The sequence below is a fragment of the Entelurus aequoreus genome, linkage group LG16 (genome assembly GCF_033978785.1).
Source record: "Entelurus aequoreus isolate RoL-2023_Sb linkage group LG16, RoL_Eaeq_v1.1, whole genome shotgun sequence".
NCBI classification, from domain to species: Eukaryota; Metazoa; Chordata; class Actinopteri; order Syngnathiformes; family Syngnathidae; genus Entelurus; species Entelurus aequoreus.
This window is the reverse complement of record NC_084746.1, coordinates 5,319,250-5,344,409: the sequence shown is the minus strand read 5'-3', so window position 1 is coordinate 5,344,409 and position 25,160 is coordinate 5,319,250. Positions and strand designations below refer to the sequence as shown.

The following is a 25,160-nucleotide window of genomic DNA, read 5'->3' as shown; positions in this document are numbered from 1 at the left end:
ATGTTTTTCTTCATCTTTTTCCATTTTCACACATCTCTGAAAGGGGTCCAAGAAGCCACTAGGGCGGCGCTAAAGAGCCGCATGTGGTTGCTGACCCCTGTTATAGAATGTTAACTAGGGGATCCGGGTTAGCCAAGGCAGCAACAAAGATGCTAACCTCATTAGAACAACCCAGTGCTGCATTATTATTAAAGGTGTGTTTACATGCTAAATCAGGGGTCACCAACGCGGTGCCCGCGGGCACCAGGTAGCCCGTAAGGACCAGATGAGTAGCCCGCTGGCCTGTTCTAAAAATAGCTCAAATAGCAGCACTTACCAGTGAGCTGCCTCTATTTTTTAAATTATATTTATTTATTAGCAAGCTGGTCTCGCTGTGCTCGACATTTTTAATTCTAAGAGAGACAAAACTCAAATAGAATTTGAAAATCCAAGAAAATATTTTAAGGACTTGGTCTTCACTTGTTTAAATAAATTCATTATTTTTTTTACTTTGCTTATTATAACTTTCAGAAAGACAATTTTAGAGACAAAATACAACCTTAAAAATGATTTTAGGATTTTTAAACACATATACCTTTTTACCTTTTAAATTCCTTCCTCTTATTTCCTCACAATTTAAATCAATGTTCAAGTATTTTTTTTTTATTGTAAAGAATAATAAATAAATTATAATTTAATTCTTCATTTTAGCTTCTGTTTTTTCGACGAAGAATATTTGTGAAATATTTCTTCAAACTTATCATGATTAAAATTCAAAAAAAATATTGTGGCAAATCTAGAAAATCTGTAGAATCAAATTTAAACCTTATTTCAAAGTCTTTTGAATTTCTTTTAAAATTTTTGTTCTGGAAAATCTAGGAGAAATAACGATTTGTCTTTGTTGGAAATATAGCTTGGTCCAATTTGTTATATATTCTAACAAAGTGCAGATTGGATTTTAACCTATTTAAAACATGGCATCAAAATTCTAAAATTAATCTTTATTTAGGAAAAATTACTAATGATGTTTCATAAATTCTTTTTTAAATTTTTTCAAAAAGATTCGAATTAGCTAGTTTTTCTCTTCTTTTTTTCGGTTGAGTTTTGAATTTTAAAGAGTCGAAATTGAAGATAAACTATGTTTCAAAATTTAACTGTCATTTTTTTCGTGTTTTCTCCTCTTTTAAACCGTTCAATTAAGTGTAAATATCATTAATTATTAATAATAACATAGAGTTAAAGGTAAATTGAGCAAATTGGCTATTTCTGGCAATTTATTTAAGTGTGTATCAAACTGGTAGCCCTTCGCATTAATCACTACCCAAGAAGTAGCTCTTGGTTTCAAAAAGGTTGGTGACCCCTGAACTAAGCTAAGCTAAGATATTAATCCTCGGCCCCCAATGGCGGAAAATTAATGACGTTTATTCCCGGGTAGCATTATCACTGGAGGACAAGAGGAAAAGGAATGGCAAAGCATGCTAAACACGTACACCTCGAGCAGGGCGACGCGAGAAGCCCTCAGCCAAAGTAGGGTGTGAGCGATCCAGATGTCGAAGCTATTGATACCTAGCATGGTATCAGTAGATGAAGACTACTAAAGTGATTAGATCATTATCTATTTTGTGGTGTTTTTGTTGTCTTTGTTTACAAAGTCAGGGAAAGCTTTGAAAGCAAGACTTTCCAAAACAAGTAGAATTAGCTAACCTCAATGAACCCCAAAATACCTTAAAATAAGTATATTCTCACTAATAACAACTGCACTTTTCTTGGTAGAAAATAAAAATATGAGACCTTTTTTGCTCAATATGTTGAAAAATATTCTTAAATGAAGTAAATGCTAGTGCCATTATCTTGACATAATGATATGCGCTCGGCATTACATTTCTTGCATTTTTCCATCGGTAACATGACATCATCGCGCCAAGGGTGTGCTTTTTCAGTCAATTAGTGCGCAAGAAAAAAAAAAAAAAAAAAAAAAAAAAATATATATATATATATATATATATATATATATATATATTAGGGATGTCCGATAATGGCTTTTTGCCGATATCCGATATTCCGATATTGTCCAACTCTTTAATTACCGATACCGATATCAACCGATACCGATATCAACCGATAAATGCAGTCGTGGAATTAACACATTATTATGCCTAATTTGGACAACCAGGTATGGTGAAGATAAGGTACTTTTTAAAAAAATTAGTAAAATAAAATAAGATAAATAAATTAAAAACATTTTCTTGAATAAAAAAGAAAGTAAAACAATATAAAAACAGTTACATAGAAACTAGTAATGAATGAAAATTAGTAAAATTAACTGTTAAAGGTTAATACTATTAGTGGAGCAGCAGCACGCACAATCATGTGTGCTTACGGACTGTATCCCTTGCAGACTGTATTGATATATATTGATATATAATGTAGGAACCAGAATATTAATAACAGAAAGAAACAACCCTTTTGTGTGAATGAGTGTAAATGGGGGAGGGAGGTTTTTTGGGTTGGTGCACTAATTGTAAGTGTATATTGTGTTTTTTTATGTTGATTTAATAAAAAAAAAACAAATAAATAAAAAATAATATAAAAAAACCGATACCGATAATAAAAAAAACGATACCGATAATTTCCGATATTACATTTTAATGCATATATCGGCCGATAATATCGGCAGGCCGATATTATCGGACATCTCTAATATATATATATATATATATATATATATATATATATATATATATATATATATATATATATATATATATATATATATATATATATGTATATATATGTATATATATATATATATATATATATATATATATATATATATATATATATATATATATATATATGTATATATATATACATATATATGTATATATATATATATATATATATATATATATATATATATATATACATATATATGTATATATATATATATATATATATATATATATATATATATATATATATATATATATATATATATATATATATATATATTTTATTATTATTATTTTTTTCCTAATAATAATAATTAAATAATAATTTTAAAATATATATATATATATATATATATATATATATATATATATATATATATATATATATATATATATATATATATATATACATATTTTATTATATATATATATTTTTTTTTTTTTTTTTTTTTTTCTTCCTTGCGCACTAATTGACTGAAAAAGCACACCCTTGGCGCGATGATGTCATGTTATCGATGGAAAAATGCAAAAAATGTAATGCCGAGCGCATATCATTATGTCAAGATAATGGCACTAGCTTTTACTTCATTTAATAATATTTTTCATCATATTGAGCAAAAAAGGTCTCACATTTTTATTTTCTACCAAGAAAAGTGCACTTGTTATTAGTGAGAATATACTTCTTTTAAGGTATTTTGGGGTTCATTGAGGTTAGCTAATTTGACTTGTTTTGGAAAGTCTTGACAAGCCAAATTTTCTTGTTCTATCGGCAGATAATTTTGCTTAGTTCAAATAAAATACCCCTCATTTTTGTATTTTTTTTCTTGTTTTTTGAACACTGACTTTTTGCAGTGTAGTTTATACGTTTGTTTATTTATTGTTCACTGGACACTTTATTATGGTAAACAAAATGTATGTCGGACATCATCTGATTTATAACACTACTAGCAGATTCTACATGTAACACCATAAGCTTTATACAATTGTGTGATTGTGTTTACTTTAGTTCAGGGATGTCAAACTGGTTTTCATTGAGGGCCGCTTGTAACAGTGAATAATGTATCAATTTGCCTCTGGATTTCAATAATAATTATATACATTGTTTTAAGTAGACTGTCTATTTTACAGTAAAAACTTTACATTTACAAAATTTTTACTGTAAAATATAGTTGTTTTTTTAAATTTTATGGTAAATGGAAAAAGCTGGCAGCTTTTGCCAGAATTTTTGTGTTAAATTGACATTGTTTTTTTTACAACATTACATTGTTAATGGAAAAACAGTTAAAGTTATTTTCTTATTCTGGCAACTTAGCTGCAAGTTTTTCTACCGTAAAAAAACAAATGTAACGTCTTTCCAGTTACAGTAATACACCGTTAAAAACAACAACCGTAGATTTTACAGGCAAAAACTGGCAGCTCAGTCAACATAGTTTTAACGCAAAAAACAGTAGTAGTTTTTTTTTTCCATTTACAGTAATATGCTGTCAGGAACAACGTAAAATATACTGTCATTTTTGATGGGTAGTTTGCTTTAAAGTTAGGTCATTTCATCTATTTTTATATAGACAAAAAATTTTTTACTGGCTCCCTGGACCTCTTTCAGAGATGTGTGAAAATGAAAAAAGATGAAGAAAAAAACATATTTTTTGTTTTAATATGTCAGAAAAATTGTATGCAAATTATCCAAAAACTTTCCGTTTTCTAAGTTCCCAATGAACAGACAAGAGGTTGTCTTTGTTGCACCAAGCAAAGGCTTGGAAAATTCCATTGTGTACGATGGGAGGAGACGGACGGGGGGGGGGGGTTATCTATTGTCATCGAAGACCTGCTCAAGCTGAGTCCAGAGACTAGCCCAAGCCCGAGGCATCTTTTTCTTTTGTGTTAATGTGACCGAAAACAATGACTGTTTACATACTCCCCATTCCTTTAGAAACAGATGTTGTAATGTAAACAGGGAAAGTCCAAATAAAAAGAGGTGGCGTACAATCTTTCGCCAGAGCGTGGGTGACACTGTAAGAGGTTACAGGTCGACGGCGTCTCTCCTCAATTGAGTCCAAATTGAATTCTGCCTGTTTGATTCTTTGCTTCTTGTCTTGTTTAATAGATGTCATCAGTGTTTGAACCTGAAATAATACATTTTCCGTGGAAGAACAAACCTTCTTAATTGTTATAAATCCCACTGTTTATGTTAAACATGCTTCACCGATGAGAGTATCTGGCAAGCACCGTTTTGTCCCACTAATTCCAGCGATCCTTGAACTCGTCGTAGTTTGTTTACACGTGCAACTTTCTCCGACGCCGCCACAGAACGACGTGTTTTATGACACTCCTTCCATGTCTCATTTTGTCCACCAAACGTTTTATGCTGTGCGTGAATGCATAAAGGTGAGCTTTGTTGCAATATCGGATACTATTCAAGTTTAAAAGGCGTGCAATTTCAAGCAGTGCATATATTTTTTCTGTCAAAATGAAACAAAAATCCCTTACATTTAGTGAGAAAATATGAAGTACTTTATTGACACATGTCATTTCCAGGTGTTTGCATGCCAGATAAAATGATGTCAAGGGCCAGATCTGGCCCCCGGGTCTTGAGTTTGACACCTGTGCTTTAGTTACATGCTATAAAACATTTTAACTTCTATAATCTATTGCAGGGGTCACCAACCTTTTTGAAAGCAAGAGCTACTTCTTGGGTACTGATTAATGCGAAGGGCTACCAGTTTGATACACACTTAAATAAATTGCCAGAAATAGCCAATTTGCTCAATTTACCTTTAACTCTATGTTATTATTAATAATTAATGATATTTACACTTAATTGAACGGTTTAAAAGAGGAGAAAACACGAAAAAAATGACAGTTAAATTTTGAAACATAGTTTATCTTCAATTTCGACTCTTTAAAATTCAAAATTCAACCGAAAAAAAGAAGAGAAAAACTAGCTAATTCGAATCTTTTGGAAAAAATTAAAAAAAGAATTTATGGAACATCATTAGTAATTTTTCCTGATTAAGATTCATTTTAGAATTTGGATGACATGTTTTAAATAGGTTAAAATCCAATCTGCACTTGGTTAGAATATATAACAAATTGGACCAAGCTATATTTCTAACAAAGACAAATCGTTATTTCTTCTAGATTTTCCAGAACAAAAATGTTAAAAGAAATTCAAAAGACTTTGAAATAAGATTTAAATTTAATTCTACAGATTTTCTAGATTTGCCAGAATAATTTTTTTGAATTTTAATCATGATAAGTTTGAAGAAATATTTCACAAATATTCTTCGTCGGAAAAACAAAAGCTAAAATGAAGAATTAAATTAAAATTTATTAATTATTCTTTACAATAAAAAAAATAAATTTACTTGAACATTGATTTAAATTGTCAGGAAAGAAGAGGAAGGAATTTAAAAGGTAAAAAGGTATATGTGTTTAAAAATCCTAAAATCATTTTTAAGGTTGTATTTTGTCTCTAAAATTGTCTTTCTGAAAGTTATAAGAAGCAAAGTAAAAAAAATAATGAATTTATTTAAACAAGTGAAGACCAAGCCTTTAAAATATTTTCTTGGATTTTCAAATTCTATTTGAGTTTTGTCTCTCTTAGAATTAAAAATGTCGAGCAAAGTGAGACCAGCTTGCTAGTAAATAAATAAAATTTAAAAAATAGAGGCAGCTCACTGGTAAGTGCTGCTATTTGAGCTATTTTTAGAACAGGCCAGCGGGCTACTCATCTGGTCCTTACGGGCGACCTGGTGCCCACGGGCACCGCGTTGGTGACCCCTGATTTAGCATGTAAACACACCTTTAATAATAATGCAGCACTGGGTTGTTCTAATGAGGTTAGCATCTTTGTTGCTGCCTTGGCTAACCCCGGATCACCTAGTTAACATTCTATAACAGGGGTCGGCAACCGCATGCAGCTCTTTAGCACACATCTTCAGAGATGTGTGAAAATGGAAAAAGACGAAGTAAAAACATATATGTTTTTGTTTTAATATATTTTCTGCAGGAGAACAAACATGGCATAAACCTTCGTAATTGTTATAAATCCCACTTTTTATGTTATACATGCTTCACTGATGAGAGTATTTGACAAGCACCGCTTTGTCCTACTAATTTCAGCGATCCTTGAACTCATCGTAGTTCTATTTGAGTTTTGTCTCTCTTAGAATTAAAAATGTTGAGCACAGCGAGACCAGCTTGCTAATAAATAAATAAAATTAAAAAAATAGAGGCAGCTCACTGGTAAGTGCTGCTATTTGAGCTATTTTTAAGAACAGGCCAGCGGGCTACTCATCTGGTCCTTACGGGCTACCTGGTGCCCGCGGGCACCGCGTTGGTGACCCATGATCTATTGTATCAGATCGGGATCTGAGGCCAAAAGTGGGGACATCCCTGACTGTTGTTATAATTATGAGGCTATCCATTTATCAGCTACATAGTTGTAATGGCCTGGATCCATCAGTGGGAGCTCCACAGACGTGTGTGAACACAACCCAGTCTGGCAAAACACTTTGAGGCCAGCCTGGATTTGCTGTTAGGCACTGACGGATATTTACTTATTTCCGGCTCAGGGGAAATGATTTCTTTTCGGGCTTTTTTTTTTTGTGTGTGACATGATAAGAGATATGCGAATCTGTAAGTGCTTGAGAAGTAGGTGCGGTGTGACGATAATGAGGGGAGGGATAAACCAAGCAACCTCTTGCCCCTTTTAACAAAAGTGAAGGTCTGCAAGTGCACGCAAACACGGAGGTTGTAAAAGCACTTTGAGTTCAGGGTTAGGGTTGGGGCTAGCTTTAGGGCTTTTTTTTTGTTTTAATATATTTTCTGTGGAAGAACAAACCTTCCTAATTGTTATGAATCCCACTGTTTATGTTAAATATGCTTCACCGATGAGAGTATTTGGCAAACACCGTTTTGTCCTACTAATTTCAGCGATCCTTGAACTCACCGTAGTTTGTTTACATGTACAACTTTCTCCGACGCTGCCACAGAAAGACGTGTCTTATGACACTCCTTCCATGTCTCATTTTGTCCACCAAACGTTTTATGCTGTGCGTGATTGCATAAAGAGGAGCTTTGTTGATTTTATTGATTTGCTGGAGTGCTTATTTCCTTTCCTTTCCTTAAACTTGGACAAACACACCTATACCTTTGGCCGCTCTGAGCCGGTCATTTCCAGAAGTTATCTCATCCTGTGAGAAGCCTCCATTTTACTAATGATTTCCAATGTTGCAAAAATGTGTAGAATAACAATTTAAATACAACATTTCTGTCAACGAATATTCGCGTCAGTAGATAGTAGGCTAATATAGCTAATATGGTTGCATTTTTGACCAGTCCTCTTGACAAAATTGGTGCAGTTCAGCTAAATGTGTTGGTTTTCTGACATGGACTTGTTGCTTCAGCATTGTCCACACGTTCAAGTCAGGACTTTCTAAGAAGAAGGCCATTCTAAAACCTTCATTCTAGCCTGATTTAGCCATTCCTTTACCACTTTTGACGTGTGTTTGGGGTTATTGTCCTGTTGGATCACCCAACTGCACACAAGACCCAACCTCCGGGCTGATGATTTTAGCTTGTCCTGAAGAATTCGGAGGTAATCCTCCTTTTTCATTGTCCCATTTACTCTCTGTGTCCGGTTCAAACACTGATGACATCTATTAAACAAGACAAGAAGCAAGGAATTAAACAGAGACAGAATTAAATTTGGCTCAATGAGGAAAAACGCGTACACCTGTACACTTGCACAGTGTTCCACGCTCTGACGAAAGATTGCACGCCTCCTCTTTTATTTGGACTTTCCCTGATTACATGGCCCCTCTCCCTTTCTAAGGGAGGGGGGGTCGTAAACAGCCATCGCCTTTAGTTACAGAACAGTTCAAAGAAAAGGTTGGTTCAAAGAAAGGGTCGGAAACAGTTCAAAGAAAAGGACCGAAAACAGTTCAAAGAAAAGGTCGCCTCGAGGGGAGTCTGGTCCTGCTTCCTCCCCGCTTTGTAGTTCTTGGGTCAAGACAAAATCTTTCTGTGGATTACAATACATCAAAGAAACAGAACATGTTGCTTCCCATCCTACACAGCGGAGTTTTACAAGCCTTCTTCTTGGTAGGATCAAAGACAGCTTTTGTCCTCTCGCCAGGAACTCATGGCAACACAAAGTTTTATGATAACTTAGATACAATTATTCTAACACTCTGTAAAGCACCAGTTCCATTGGCAGCTAAACAGGCCCAGAGCATAATACCACCACCACCATGCTTGGCGGTAGGCTTGGTGTTCCTGGGATTAAAGGCCTCAACTTTTCTCCTCCAAACATATTGCTGGGTATTGTGGCCAAACAGCTCCATTTTTGTTACATCTGACATCACATGGACAAAGTTAAGACCTTCTGGAGGAAAGTTCTGTGGTCAGATGAAACAAAAATGGAGCTGTTTGGCCACAATACCCAGCTATATGTTTGGAGGAGAAAAGGTGAGACCTTTAATCCCAGGAACACCATGCCTACCGCCAAGCATGGTGGTGGTAGTATTATGCTCTGAGCCTGTTTTGCTGCCAATGGAACTGCTGCTTTAAATGGGACAATGAAAAAGGAGGATTACCTCCAAATTCTTCAGGACAAGCTAAACTCATCAGCCCGGAGGTTGGGTCTTGGGCGCAGTTGGGTGTTCCAACAGGACAATGACCCCAAACACACATCAAAAGTGGTAAAGGAATGGCTAAATCAGGCTAGAATTAAAGTTTTAGAATGGCCTTCCCAAAGTCCTGACTTAAACGTGTGGACAATGCCGAAGAAACAAGTCCATGTCAGAAAACTAACACATTTAGCTGAGATGAAACAAAAATTGAGCCACTATTTTTTTTTTTGCGGCTCCAGACAGATTTTTTTGTTGTTGTAATTTGGCTCTTTCAACATTTTGGGTTGCCGACCCCCGGCTTTAGGGTATAAAAGTAGGGATGAGCCGAGCAACCGGAAGCAAGCTTTGACAGGGAGGGTCTGCATATGCACTTAAAGGCCTACTGAAATGATTTTTTTTTTTATTCAAACGGGAATAGCAGATCCATTCTATGTGTCATACTTGATCATTTCGCGATATTGCCATATTTTTGCTGAAAGGATTTAGTAGAGAAAATCGACGATGAAGTTCGCAACTTTTGCTCGCTGATAAAAAAAAGCCTTGCCTGTACCGGAAGTAGCGTGACGTCACAGGAGCTAGTATTCCTCACAATTCCCCGTTGTTTACAATGGAGCGAGAGAGATTCGGAGCGACAAAGCGACGATTACCCCATTAATTTGAGCGAGGATGAAAGATTCGTGGATGAGGAACGTTAGAGTGAAGGACTAGAGTGCAGTGCAGGACGTATCTTTTTTCGCTCTGACCGTAACTTAGGTACAAGCTGGCTCATTGGATTGCACACTCTCTCCTTTTTCTATTGTGGATCACGGATTTGTATTTTAAACCACCTCGGATACTATATCCTCTTGAAAATGAGAGTCGAGCAGGCGAAATGGACATTCACAGTGACTTTTATCTCCACGACAATACATCAGTGACACACTTAGCTACTGAGCTAACGTGATAGCATCGTTCTCAAATGAAGATAGAAACAAAATAAATAAACCCCTGACTGGAAGGATAGACAGAAGATCAACAATACTATTAAACCATGGACATGTAACTACACGGTTGATAATTCTCAGCCTGGTAAAGCTTAACAATGCTGTTGCTAACGACGCTAAGGCTAACTTAGCAACTTAGCAACCGGACCTCACAGAGCTATGATAAAAACATTAGCGCTCCACCTACGCCAGCCAGCCCTCATCTGCTCATCAACACCCGTGCTCACCTGCGTTCCAGCGATCGACGGCGCGACGAAGGACTTATCCGTGGGTTTGGCGGCTAGCATCGGCTAGGCGTCTGCTATCCAAGTAAGTAGTCCTTGTTGTGTTGCTACAGCCAGCCGCTAATACACCGATCCCACCTACAACGTTCTTCTATGCAGCCTCCATTGTTCATTAAACAAATTGCAAAAGATTCACCAACACAGATGTCCAGAATACTGTGGAATTATGAAATGAAAACAGAGCTTTTTCTACGGGCTCCGAATACTTCCCTTGCCCTCGTGACGTCACGCGCATACGTCAGCATAATAAAACGTTTTTAACCGGAAGTGTGGCGGGAAATTTAAAATGGCACTTTATAAGTTAACCCGGCCGTATTGGCATGTGTTGCAATGTTAAGATTTCATCATTGATATATAAACTATCAGACCGCGTGGTCGCTAGTAGTGGCTTTCAGTAGGCCTTTAAACGAGGTACATTTTTGTTCCACCACACCAGGGGTCGGCAACCTTTACCACTCAAAGAGCAATTTTGGCAAGTTTCACAAATTAAAGAAAACAATGGGAGCCACAAAAAAAAAATTTAAATTTAAAATGAAAAACAACGCATACAAAGCTTAAATTGCTTTGTGCTATGTTAACCAGGGGTCTCCGACACACGCACCGGCACGCACCTTAGTATGGAAAATTGATGTTAGCGCGGTCCGCGAGTTTTGAATGAATGGCGTTATTTCCGGTCGACTCCCGAATATCAGGGCGTGATGGCACTGCTTTTGGCGCCCTCTACAGTCTGCCAAAACAGTGTGCCTGCTCGACCACACGTAGAATGCAGCTTCAGCTTGCTCACGTAAGTGACAGCAAGGCGTACTACTTCAACAGCCACACAGCTTACACTGACGGTAGCCGTACAAAAACAACTTTAACACGGTTACGTTACAAATATGCGCCACACTTTGAACCCACACCAAAAAAGAATGACAAACACATTTCTGGAGAACATCTGCACTGTAACACAACATAAACACAACACAATAAATACCCAGAATCCCATGCAGCCCTAACTCTTCCGCTCAACCTGGTAGCGGGGGTGTATAATCTAGACCGGAAGAGTTAGGGCTGCATGGGATTCTGGGTATTGGTTGTGTTGTGTTACACTACCGTCAGTGTAAGCTGTGTGGCTGATGAGTAAGTATGCTTTGCTGTCTCCTACGTGTGCAAGTAAAAGCTACATACAACATGTGCCCGGGTTGGCACGCTGTTAGTAAATGCTGTAGAGGACAATTACTGCAGTGCATTTAGGGCACGCCCTTTATTTAGTGATTAGAGTGAAAATAGGATTATAATTGCCCTTGGAGATTTCTTAGACAGGCACTGAGATCCACAAGTCTCCTGGGAAAATCGGGGGGTCGGCAAGTATGCAGCTGAGCCGCATCAGAGTGGTGAAAGAGCCGCATGCGGCTCCGGAGCCGCGGGTTGCCGACCCCTGCACCACACGAATAAAAAAACCGGATTCCCGGAGAAGAAAATAAGAAAAACTATCACGTTCACATGTTTATGTGTGTAGGAGGCCTGAGGGCTTGAAGGAAAAGGCTCAGGGTTCCGTGAGACCTTCTCGCTGCATTCTCAGGTGTCACAAAGTGAGAGTGAGCTGATTTGTGGCATGTGGTAAAAAGTGAGACTGACACGCAAGTAACGTTTGAACGTCTCTCCTTCTCCTTCTTCTCCTCCTCCCCGCCAGAGTTTCAATGCTCTTCCACGTTCTAAGATGAAGTTATGGAAAAGTGCTACTTTTGCCTTTGTGCTCTGTGGCGCCGCCCTGTCTGTCGTCCTCATTAAAAACATGGCCACCGTCGTGGGACCGCCTAAAGCCAAGACCAAACACACCTCATCCTCCTCTTCATCATCATCACCATCATCATCCTCCTCGTGGTACCCGTCCACCTCACCGTCAGAAACCTCATCGCCATCATCTCCGCCCGGCTGGAGTGTCGGCCTCCATCGGCGGCCGCGCTCGGCAGACATGAGCGCTCTCCTCTCCGAGTGTAAGTTTTCCAGGGGCTGACGTAAGAGCGTTGCCATGACGCTCCTATCCACCTGGCGGCCGCTACCTGTGCCAGCTCAGGTGTGTTAGCGGGAAGTGTCAAATATGCAGCATGACATCATGCTCATAGCAGCACGTTCGAGCAGGTTTGAATGTCTCCCAATGTTGTGCAGGCAATTAACGACTTACTTATCTTCTCTTGCATGAAAAGCTGTTTTGATCACATTTCCTTCAGTCCAGATTCCAAAAGCAGAGCCTCCACAGTAATGGTGTCAGTCTACCTGATTGACAGTGCAGTGGTCCTAACCCTAACCCAAGCCCGAACCTTCGTTCCAATCCCAGCCCAAGTCCTTAATTGAACTGAAACCCCAACCCAAAAATAAACCCTTAGATCTGAACGTAAACCCCAGTTTTAAGACAAAACCTAATTCCAACCCTTGAACCTGAACGTAATCCCTTACAAACAACTTGGTTCTAACACAAAACCCAATTCTAACTGGAGACCAAATCCTAACCCCTACTTCTCACCAAAAAACTAATTCCAACCCTTGAACCTGAACGTAATCCCTTACAAACGACTTGGTTCTAACACAAAACCCAATTCTAACTGGAGACCAAATCCTAACCCCTACTTCTCACCAAAAAACTAATTCTAACACTTGCCAAAAAACTAACCCTAGTTCTAACCCAAATGCAAGTTTGAACCTAATTCTAACCCCAGCCCAAACCCAAGTCCTAAATTGAACTGAAACCCAAACCCAAACACTAACCCTTAGGCCTGAACGCAAACCCCAGTTTTAACACAAAACCTAATTCCAACCCTAGCCCAAATCCTAATCCAAACCTAACCATAGTTAGTTATCGGTTAAAACCTGAACGTAAACCCTAGTTCTAATCCAAAACCTAATTCCAACTGTAATCAAAATCATAATCCATGTTTAATTTTAGCCCTAACCCTAGTTTTCACCAAAACACTGACCCGAGCCTGAACCTGAAACCTTGTTGTAAACCAAACCGTAATCTAACCCTAGCCCAAAACCTAACCCAAATTACAGTTTGAGGTTAGAACCTGAACGAAATCCCTTAACACCACTTTAGTTTTAACTTAAAATCCAATTCAAACTGGAGACCAAATCCCAACCCTTACCTAACCCCTACTTCTCACCAATAACCTAATTCTAACACTCGCCAAAAACCTAACCCTTGTTCTAACCCAAATGCAAGTTCGAACCTAAATCCTAACCCTAGCCCAAACCTGAATTAAAACCCTAACCTTAGTCCAAAACTTAATTTGAAAACTAGTCATAACTCAAACTTAACTCTAGTTGTAACCTAAAACCTAATTCTAACCCAAGCCCAAACCCTCGTTTTAATCCCAGCCCAAATCCTAAATTGAACTGAAACCTGAACCCGAAAATAAACCCTTCGATCTGAACATAAATCCCAGTTTTAAGACAAAACCTAATTCCAACCCTTGAACCTGAACCCTAGAATCCCTTACCAACACCTTAGTTGTAACTCAAAACCAAATTCTAAATGGAGACCAAATCCTAACCCTAACCTAACCCCTACTTCTCACCAAAAAACAAATTCGAACACTTGCCAAAAAACTAACCCTAGTTCTAACCCAAATGCAAACCCAAACCCTCATTCCAATCCGGGCCCAAGTCCTAAATTGAACTGAAACCCAAATAGTAACCATTAGGCCTAAACATAAACCCCAGTTTTAACACAAAATCTAGTTCCAACCCTAGCCCAAATCCTAATCCAAACCTAACCATAAACCAAACTCTAATTCTAAACCAAACCATAAATCTAACCTTAGTCCTATCCCAAATGCCAGTTGTAGGTGAAGACCTGAACATAAACCCTAGTTATAACCCAAAACATAATTTCAACTGTAACCAAAATCATAATCCAGGTTTAATTATAGCCCTAAACCTAGTTTTAACCAAAACACTGACCTGAGCCTGAACCTGAAACCTCGTTCTAAACCAAACCGTAATCTAACCCTCGCCCAAAATCTAACTCAAATTACAGTTCGAGGTTAGAAACCTGAACGGACTCCCTTACCACCACCTTAGTTCTAACTCAAAACCCAATTCCAACTGGAGACCAAATCCTAACCCTTACCCAACCCCTACTTCTCACCAAAAAACCTAACCCTAGTTCTAACCCAAATGCAAGTTCGAACCTAAATCCTAACCCTAGCCCAAAACTGAACTAAAACCCTAACTTTAGTCCAAAACTTAATTTGAAAACTAGTCATAACTCAAACTTAACTCTAGTTGTAACCTAAAACCTAATTCTAAGCCCAGACCCGTGTTCCAATCTTAGCCCAAGTCCTAAATTGAACTGAAACCTGAACCCAAAAATAAACCCTTAGATCTGAACGTAAACCCCAGCTTTAAGACAAAACCTAATTCCAACCCTAGCACCTGAACCCAACACCTTGGTTCTAACTCAAAACCAATTCTAACTGGAGACCAAATCCTAACCCTAACCTAACCCCTACTTCTCACCAAAAAACAAATTCAAACACTTGCCAAAAAACTAACCCTAGTTCTAACCCAAATGCAAGTTTGAACCTAATTCTAACCCAAGCCCAAACCCTCGTTCCAATCCTAACCCAAGTCCTAAATTGAACTGAAACCCAAACACTAACACTTAGGCCTGAACGCAAACCCCAGTTTTAACACAAAACCTAATTCGAACCCTAGCCCAAACCCTAATCCAAACCTAACCATAGTTAGTTATCCGTTAAAACCTGAACGTAAACCCTAGTTTTAATCCAAAACCTAATTCCAACTGTAATCAAAATCATAATCCATGTTTAATTTTAGCCCTAACCCTAGTTTTAACCAAAACACTGACCCGAGCCTGAACCTGAAACCTTGTTCTAAACCAAACCGTAATCTAACCCTAGCCCAAAACCTAACCCAAATTACAGTTTGAGGTTAGAACCTGAACGGAATCCCTTACCTGCCCCGAGCCTGAACCTGAAACCTTTTTCTAAACCAAACTATCTATCTAACCCCCGCCCAATACCTAACCCAAATGTTAGTTCTCGGTTAAGACCTCAACGTAAACCCTAGTTCTAATCCAAAACCTAATTCCAACTGTAATCAAATCATGATCCATGTTTAATGTTAGCCCTAACCCTAGTTTTAACCAAAACACTGACCCGAGACTGAACCTGAAACCTTGTTGTAAACCAAACCGTAATCCAACCCTAGCCCAAAACCTAACCCAAATTACAGTTTGAGGTTAGAGCCTGAACATAATCCCTTACCAACACTTTAGTTCTAACTCAAAACCCAATTCCAAATGGAGACAAAATTTGTAACCCTAACCTAACCCCTACTTCTCACCAAAAAACCTAACCCAAGTTCTAACCCAAATACAAGTTTGAACCTAAAACCTACCAAACCTGAACTAAAACCCTAACCTTAGTCCAAAATCTAATTTGAAAACTAGCCATAACTCGAAACTTAACCCTAGTTGTAACCTATAACCTCATTCTAACCGAAGCCCAAATCCTAACTCTAATACTGGATCTTGTTATGTAGTAGTAGTAGTCATTTTATTTCAGACCCAGTGGGATCCATATCACAGAAAAAGAAACCATACAACGATAAAACCCAAATAAAAGAAATACAAGCAGAAATAGAAATAAATTAAAACAAAAACTTGTATAAAAATAAAATAAATAAAAAATATGCCTTCAATAAGCTCTCAAACCCTTGGTTCTAACCCAGATGCCAGTCCGAGGAGAGGACCTCAACCTAAAAGCTAGTTATGACCCAAATGCCAGTCCTAGCAGAGGACCTCAACCTAAAAGTTAGTTCTGACCCAAATGCCAGTCCTAGGAGAGGACCTCAACCTAAAAGCTAGTTCTGACCCAAATGCCAGTCCTAGGAGAGAACCACAACCTAAAAGCTAGTTCTGACCCAAATGCCAGTCCTAGGAGAGGACCTCAACCTAAAAGCTAGTTCTAACCCAGATGCCAGTCCGAGGAGAGGACCTCAACCTAAAAGCTAGTTCTGACCCAAATGCCAGTCCTAGCAGAGGACCTCAACCTAAAAGTTAGGTCTGACCCAAATGCCAGTCCTAGGAGAGGACCTCAACCTAAAAGCTAGTTCTGACCCAAATGCCAGTCCTAGGAGAGGACCTCAACCTAAAAGCTAGTTCTGACCCAAATGCCAGTCCTAGGAGAGGACCTCAACCTAAAAGCTAGTTCTGACCCAAATGCCAGTCCTAGGAGAGGACCTCAACCTAAAAGCTAGTTCTAACCCAAATGCCAGTCCGAGGAGAGGACCTCAACCTAAAAGCTAGTTCTGACCCAAATGCCAGTCCTAGGAGAGGACCTCAACCTAAAAGCTAGTTCTGGCCCTAATGCCAGTCCTAGGAGAGGACCTCAACCTAAAAGCTAGTTCTGAGAGGAGAGGACCTCAACCTAAAAGCTAGTTCTGACCCAAATGCCAGTCCTAGGAGAGGACCTCAACCTAAAAGCTAGTTCTGACCCAAATGCCAGTCCTAGGAGAGGACCTCAACCTAAAAGCTAGTTATGACCCAAATGCCAGTCCTAGGAGAGGACCTCAACCTAAAAGCTAGTTCTAACCCAAATGCCGGTCCTAGGAGAGGACCTCAACCTAAAAGCTAGTTCTAACCCAAATGCCAGTCCTAGGAGAGGACCTCAACCTAAAAGCTAGTTCTGACCCAAATGCCAGTCCTAGGAGAGGACCTCAACCTAAAAGCCAGTTCTGACCCAAATGCCAGTCCTAGGAGAGGACCTCAACCTAAAAGCCAGTTCTGACCCAAATGCTAGGAGAGGACCTCAACCTAAAAGCTAGTTCTAACCCAAATGCCAGTCCTAGGAGAGGACCTCAACCTAAAAGCTAGTTCTAACCCAAATGCCAGTCCTAGGAGAGGACCTGAACCTAAAAGCTAGTTCTGAGAGGAGAGGACCTGAACCTAAAAGCTAGTTCTAAACCAAAACCTAATTATAACACTTGCCAAAACCCTGAGTCTATAGTTCTCTAATTCCAACCCTGGCCCCAATGCTCTAACCCAAACCCTGTTTTTCTCTCGCAGTGTCCATGATGTTCCAGAGCTTCACGGAAGGTGAACTTCAGCACATGGTTGGGACCCTGATGGACAGGAAGCAGTGGAAGAACCGGAGCCAAAGCCAGACCAGAAGGACTAAAAGAGCCCGGCGGGCCAAGCCCTGCTCCCTGAGAGAACTGGAGCTGACAGTCAGCGAGCTGGGCCTGGGCTACGACAGCGACGAGACGGTGGTGCTGCGCTACTGCAGCGGCAAGTGCACGGCGCAGCGGCGCAACTACGACATCACCATGGAGCACATGATGCGGACTGGCTTCAAGAAGAGGGGCCGCAAGGACAAGGTCGGCAACGGACCGTGCTGCCGGCCCACGGCTTTCGAGAAGGACTTTTCCTTCCTGGACAACCGGAGCCGCTACCACAGCATACAGAACATCTCGGCCAAGCACTGCGGCTGCGTATGACCCGCGGAGGCGACGCGCTTCCTGGGTACACCTTGTACCGAGGAAAAAACTCCAGATCAGGTTTATGTTGGACCCGGACCGACTCCACGTGGGAATGAATCAGAAGGATTTCCAGGCAGAGAGTGACTGTTCTTTTTCTATCTGTGTAGTAACACTGTAAACACAGCAATGTAGCAACATGGCGTGTTCTTCTGGGTCACGTGACCGCGTGACTAAGACCTGGTGAGTCATGGCCGCCCGGCTCAGGACTAAACTTCACCGTTTCACATCTCAACCCAAACATATTTCAACGTTCTTCCGACTGGAACGCGGTAGACGCAGCAAATTCAGACAACACGCCAATCCTATTACTTTTGTAACTGTACTAATCACTACTTTCCCCCGGGCTTATTATTCTTTACCACACCAAGAATCTTAGTGATTTTTACGGCTATTTATCGGACACGAGGGTCTTCCTTTTCGGCACTTTAAAGTTAAAGTTAAAATATCAATGATTGTCACACACACAATAGGTGTGGTGAAATTACCCTCTGTATTTGACCCATCCCCTTGTTCCACCCCCTGGGAGGTGAGGGGAGCAGTGAGCAGCAGCGGTGGCCGCGCCCGGGAATCATTTTTGGTGATTCAACCCCCAATTCCAACCCTTGATGCTGAATGCCAAGCAGGGAGGTAATGGCTCCCATTTTTGTTGGGAAAACAATTGCTAAGTCCTAACTTAAATGTTGGCGTTGAGCTAGACAGGTAGTCTCTTCTCCAGGATAGGGCTATCACTTTTGTGATCCCATTTTTTATAGTTTTTGGTATGATTCGGCCGGGGTTTGAACTCACCACCTACCGATCTCAGGGCGGACACTCTAACTACAAAAGGAGACGTTCGCGTGTAAGTCAATCAATCAATCAATGTTTATTTATATAGCCCTAAATCACAAGTGTCTCAAAGGGCTGTACAAGCCACAACGACATCCTCGGTACAGAGCCCACATACGGGCAAGTGTCTGGAAAACAACTGCTTTAAGTCATAACTTAAATGTTGGCGTTGAGCTAGACAGGTAGTCTCTTCTCAAGGATAGGGCTATCACTTTTGTGATCCCATTTTTTTATAGTTTTTGGTATGACTCGGCCGGGGTTTGAACTCACCACCTACCGATCTCAGGGCGGACACCCTAACTACAAAAGGAGACGTTTGCGTGTAAGTGTCTGGAAAACAACTGCTTTAAGTCATAACTTAAATGTTGGCGTTGAGCTAGACAGGTAGTCTCTTCTCAAGGATAGGGCTATCACTTTTGTGATCCCATTTTTTATAGTTTTTGGTATGACTCGGCCGGGGTTTGAACTCACCACCTACCGATCTCAGGGCGGACACCCTAACTACAAAAGGAGACATTCACGTGTAAGTGTCTGGAAAACAACTGCTTTAAGTCATAACTTAAATGTTGGCGTTGAGCTAGACAGGCAGTCTCTTCTCAAGGATAGGGCTATCACTTTTGTGATCCCATTTTTTATAGTTTTTGGTATGACTCGGCCGGGGTTTGAACTCACCACCTACCGATCTCAGGGCGGACACCCTAACTACAAAAGGAGACGTTCGCGTGTAAGTGTCTGGAAAACAACTGCTTTAAGTCATAACTTAAATGTTGGCGTTGAGCTAGACAGGTAGTCTCTTCTCAAGGATAGAGCTATCACTTTTGCAGGGAGGTAATGGGTCCCATTTTTTATAGTTTTTGGTATGACTCGGCCGGGGTTTGAACTCACCACCTACCGATCTCAGGGCGGACACCCTAACTACAAAAGGAGACGTTCGCGTGTAAGTGTCTGGAAAACAACTGCTTTAAGTCATAACTTAAATGTTGGCGTTGAGCTGGACAGGTAGTCTCTTCTCCAGGATAGGGCTATCACTTTTGTGATCCCATTTTTTATAGTTGTTGGTATGATTCGGCCGGGGTTTGAACTCACCACCTACCGATCTCAGGGCGGACACCCTAACTACAAAAGGAGACGTTCGCGTGTAAGTCAATCAATCAATCAATGTTTATTTATATAGCCCTAAATCACAAGTGTCTCAAAGGGCTGTACAAGCCACAACGACATCCTCGGTACAGAGCCCACATACGGGCAAGTGTCTGGAAAACAACTGCTTTAAGTCATAACTTAAATGTTGGCGTTGAGCTAGACAGGTAGTCTCTTCTCCAGGATAGGGCTATCACTTTTGTGATCCCATTTTTTATAGTTGTTGGTATGATTCGGCCGGGGTTTGAACTCACCACCTACCGATCTCAGGGTGAACACCCTAACTACAAAAGGAGACGTTCGCGTGTAAGAGTCTGGAAAACAACTGCTTTAAGTCATAACTTAAATGTTGGCGTTGAGCTAGACAGGTAGTCTCTTCTCAAGGATAGGGCTATCACTTTTGCAGGGAGGTAACTCACAACCTACCGATCTCAGGGCGGACACTCTAACTACAAAAGGAGATGTTCGCGTGTAAGTGTCTGGAAAACAACTGCTCTAAGTCATAACTTAAATGTTGGCGTTGAGCTAGACAGGTAGTCTCTTCTCAAGGATAGGGCTATCACTTTTGCAGGGAGGTAACTCACAACCTACCGATCTCAAGGCGGACACTCTAACCACTAGGCCACTGAGTAGGCTCGTGCAGTAGGACCCTCTTGATTTTTTTTTTTTTTTTTTGCAATTTGTTCTCCAAGACGCTCGACATAGCTGGAGTCAAAAGGTGACGACTGACGTTTGAGAAATATTATTTGTACCTTAAGTACACAGTTGAGTTTTTACAACTGCTCGTCCTCACCTCGGCTATCATCGCACTCAAGATGAACAGGATCTCGGAGCGCGGATGACATCCGAGGAATGTGCCGCAGAAACAATTAAAACAATTCAAGCCGCCTCTCCAAGCGCGTGACTCATTCCACTTGGCAACAATTAAAAGAATAACAACACGGAGGGAAAGCAAAAGCAAACATGCGTTGAGTCCAGGCTTGTTCAATCATCCCGGCGGCTTTACTGCAAAACACTGCAAAAAGTGAAATCTAAGTAAGATGAAATATGACAAATAAGGGTGATATTTGCTTATTTTCTGTCTGATAAGATATTTTTTCTCACTAAGCAGATTTTATGTTAGAGTGTTTTACTTGTTTTAAGGGTTTTGCTCCTAAATGATGTCAGTAAGATATTACAGCTTGTTGCTGAGATTTGATGAGCTATATTGAGTAAAACATGCTTGAAACTAGAATATCAACTGTTGCAAAGCTGTGTCATCAACACTCACAAGTAGAAAACTACTTTTTTTTAAAGTAATCATTTCTTACTTCAAGCATGAAGAAAAAAAATCATGATTTTGACACAATTGTGTCTCATAATTAAAACGGATGACAGCCAAATGGACTTTGCTGTTTTATTTTCAATGAAACAATAGAAAACACGTACTCATATAGTAGTACAGTTGGCACAGTACAGTAAACTGACAGTTGATATTTAAACATTTAACATTTCTAACAATTTTGAACAGAAATAGTCCACGCACATTCTTCAAAATTACAATTTTGGCCGGGGGCCGGGCTGTATATAAGCGCACTAATTGACTGAAAGAGGACGCACTTGATGCGATGATGTCATGTTATCCATGGAAAAATGCATTTTTAGACAATATGATTTGCCTGAGCGGCTAGGAGACCCCGAGAGTAACAAGCGGTTGCCTTGTTGCCTTTCCATTAAGAACAATAAATTAGTTTTTAGGATAAGTTTGCTGGTTTCAAGAAATTTAATGCCGAGCGCATATCATTATGTCAAGATAATGGCACTAGCATTTACTTCATTTAAGAATATTTTTCAATCAATCAATCAATGTTTATTTTGTAGCTCTAAATCACGAGTGTCTCAAAGGGCTGCACAAGCCACAACGACATCCTAGGTTCAGAGCCCACATCAGGGCAAGGAAAAACTCAACCCAGTGGGATTACAATGAGAAACCTTGGAGAGGACCGCAGAGGACCCCCCCCCCCCCTAAGGGAGACCGGTGCAATGGACGTCGAGTGGGTCTAGCATAATATTATGAGTCCAGTCCATAGTGGATCGAACATAATATTAATAATAATATAATTTTTCAACATATTGAGCAAAAAAGGTCTCTGTTTTGTTTTTTTCAACCAAGAAAAGTGCACTTGTTATTAGTGAGAATATACTTATTTTAAAGGTATTTTTGGGTTCATTGAGGTTAGCTAATTAGGGACCGAGTCCCTTTGGGACAGAGGACCCTATTGAATTTCTAGCGTTTTATTATTATACCGCCGCCTCTTTGAGCTGTAATTGGACCCCCTAAACATGCTTCAAAACTCACCAAATTGGACACACACATCAGGACTGGCGAAAATTGCGATCTAATCCAAAAACCAAACCCCAAAACTCAAAATTGCGCTCTAGCGCCCCCTGGGAAGAAAACAGACAAAACTACCTGTAACTCCCAGTAGGAATGTCGTAGAGACATGAAACAAAAACCTCTATGTAGGTCTCACTTAGACCTACATTTCATACAACCCCCAGCAAAAATCAACAGGAAGTTTGCAATTCCCCCTTCAAAACAAAAGTTGTGTAAAAACAGTCACCTTTTTTCAAACATTATCTCCTCTGAGCGCGTTTGTCGTGTCGGCTTCAAATTAGCACAGGAGAGAGATTGAACCCTTCTGATTAAAAGTTGATGAAAGAGTTTTAATTACTGCTCCGGTTTGGATTTTATGAGCCCTCAAAGTCGGTCCCATCCATCGCTGCTTGCAGCTTTAATTAGGGACCGAGTCCCTTTGGGACAGAGGACCCTTTTGAATTTCTAGCGTTGTATTATTATACCGCCGCCTCTTTGAGCTGTAATTTGACCCCCTTAACATGCTTCAAAACTCACCCAATTGGACCCACACATCAGGACTGGCGAAAATTGCGATCTAATCCAAAAACCAAACCCCAAAACTCAAAATTACGCTCTAGCGCCCCCTAGGAAGAAAACAGACAAAACTACCTGTAACTCCCAGTAGGAATGTCATAGAGACATGAAACAAAGACCTCTATGTGGGTCTCACTTAGACCTACATTTCATACAACCCCCAGCAAAAATCAACAGGATGTTTGCAATTCCCCCTTCAAAACAAAAGTTGTGTAAAAACAGTCACCTTTTTTCAAACATTATCTCCTCTGAGCGCGTTTATCGTGTCGGCTTCAAATTAGCACAGGAGAGAGATTGAACCCTTCTGATTAAAAGTTGATGAAAGAGTTTTAATTACTGCTCCGGTTTGGATTTTATGAGCCCTCAAAGTCGGTCCCATCCATCGCTGCTTGCAGCTTTAATTAGGGACCGAGTCCCTTTGGGACAGAGGACCCTTTTGAATTACTAGCGTTGTATTATTATACCGCCGCCTCTTTGAGCTGTAATTTGACCCCCTTAACATGCTTCAAAACTCACCAAATTGGACACACACATCAGGACTGGCGAAAATTGCGATCTAATCCAAAAACCAAACCCCAAAACTCATAATTACGCTCTAGCGCCCCCTAGGAAGAAAACAGACAAAACTACCTGTAACTCCCAGTAGGAATGTCATAGAGACATGAAACAAAAACCTCTATGTGGGTCTCACTTAGACCTACATTTCATACAACCCCCAGCAAAAATCAACAGGACGTTTGCAATTCCCCCTTCAAAACAAAAGTTGTGTAAAAACAGTCACCTTTTTTCAAACATTATCTCCTCTGAGCGCGTTTGTCGTGTCGGCTTCAAATTAGCACAGGAGAGAGATTGAACCCTTCTGATTAAAAGTTGATGAAAGAGTTTTAATTACTGCTCCGGTTTGGATTTTATGAGCCCTCAAAGTCGGTCCCATCCATCGCTGCTTGCAGCTTTAATTAGGGACCGAGTCCCTTTGGGACAGAGGACCCTTTTGAATTTCTAGCGTTGTATTATTATACCGCCGCCTCTTTGAGCTGTAATTTGACCCCCTTAACATGCTTCAAAACTCACCAAATTGGACCCACACATCAGGACCGGCGAAAATTGCGATCTAATCCAAAAACCAAACCCCAAAACTCAAAATTATGCTCTAGCGCCCCCTAGGAAGAAAACAGACAAAACTACCTGTAACTCCCAGTTGGAATGTCGTAGAGACATGAAACAAAAACCTCTATGTAGGTCTCACTTAGACCTACATTTCATACAACCCCCAGCAAAAATCAACAGGACGTTTGCAATTCCCCCTTCAAAACAAAAGTTGTGTGAAAACAGTCACCTTTTTTAAAATATTATCTCCTCTGAGCGCATTTGTCGTGTCGGCTTCAAACTAGCACAGGAGAGAGATTGAACCCTTCTGATTAAAAGTTGATGAAAGAGTTTTAATTACTGCTCCGGTTTGGATTTTATGAGCCCTCAAAGTCGGTCCCGTCCATCGCTGCTTGCAGCTTTAATTAGGGACCGAGTCCCTTTGGGACAGAGGACCCTTTTGAATTTCTAGCGTTGTAGTATTATACCGCCGCCTCTTTGAGCTGTAATTTGACCCCCTTAACATGCTTCAAAACTCACCCAATTGGACCCACACATCAGGACTGGCGAAAATTGCGATCTAATCCAAAAACCAAACCCCAAAACTCAAAATTACGCTCTAGTGCCCCCTAGGAAGAAAACACAAACAAAACTGCCTGTAACTCCCAGTAGGAATGTCGTAGAGACATGAAACAAAAACCTCTATGTGGGTCTCACTTAGACCTACATTTCATACAACCCCCAGCAAAAATCAACAGGACGTTTGCAATTCCCCCTTCAAAACAAAAGTTGTGTAAAAACAGTCACCTTTTTTCAAACATTATCTCCTCTGAGCGCGTTTGTCGTGTCGGCTTCAAACTAGCACAGGAGAGAGATTGAGCCCTTCTGATTAAAAGTTGATGAAAGAGTTTCAATTACTGCTGCGGTTTGGATTTTATGAGCCCTCAAAGTCGGTCCCGTCCATCGCTGCTTGCAGCTTTAATTTTACTTGTGTTGCAAAGCCGAATTTTCTTGTTCTA

The 25,160-nt window shown here is 40.0% G+C and overlaps 1 protein-coding gene across 1 annotated transcript in view; it reads left to right on the top strand.

Moving 5' to 3' along the window:
- The window catches only part of LOC133631556 (neurturin-like), a 57,975-nt gene extending 38,665 nt beyond the window's left edge, over positions 1-19,310 (top strand). The window contains exons 2-3 of the mRNA XM_062023874.1: positions 12,289-12,592; positions 17,686-19,310. Of these exons, the coding sequence (XP_061879858.1) occupies positions 12,316-12,592; positions 17,686-18,116 (708 nt within the window). The 5' untranslated portion in view covers positions 12,289-12,315 and the 3' untranslated portion in view covers positions 18,117-19,310. The remainder of the gene's footprint in view (positions 1-12,288; positions 12,593-17,685) is intronic.
- Positions 19,311-25,160: the final 5,850 nt, after the last annotated feature.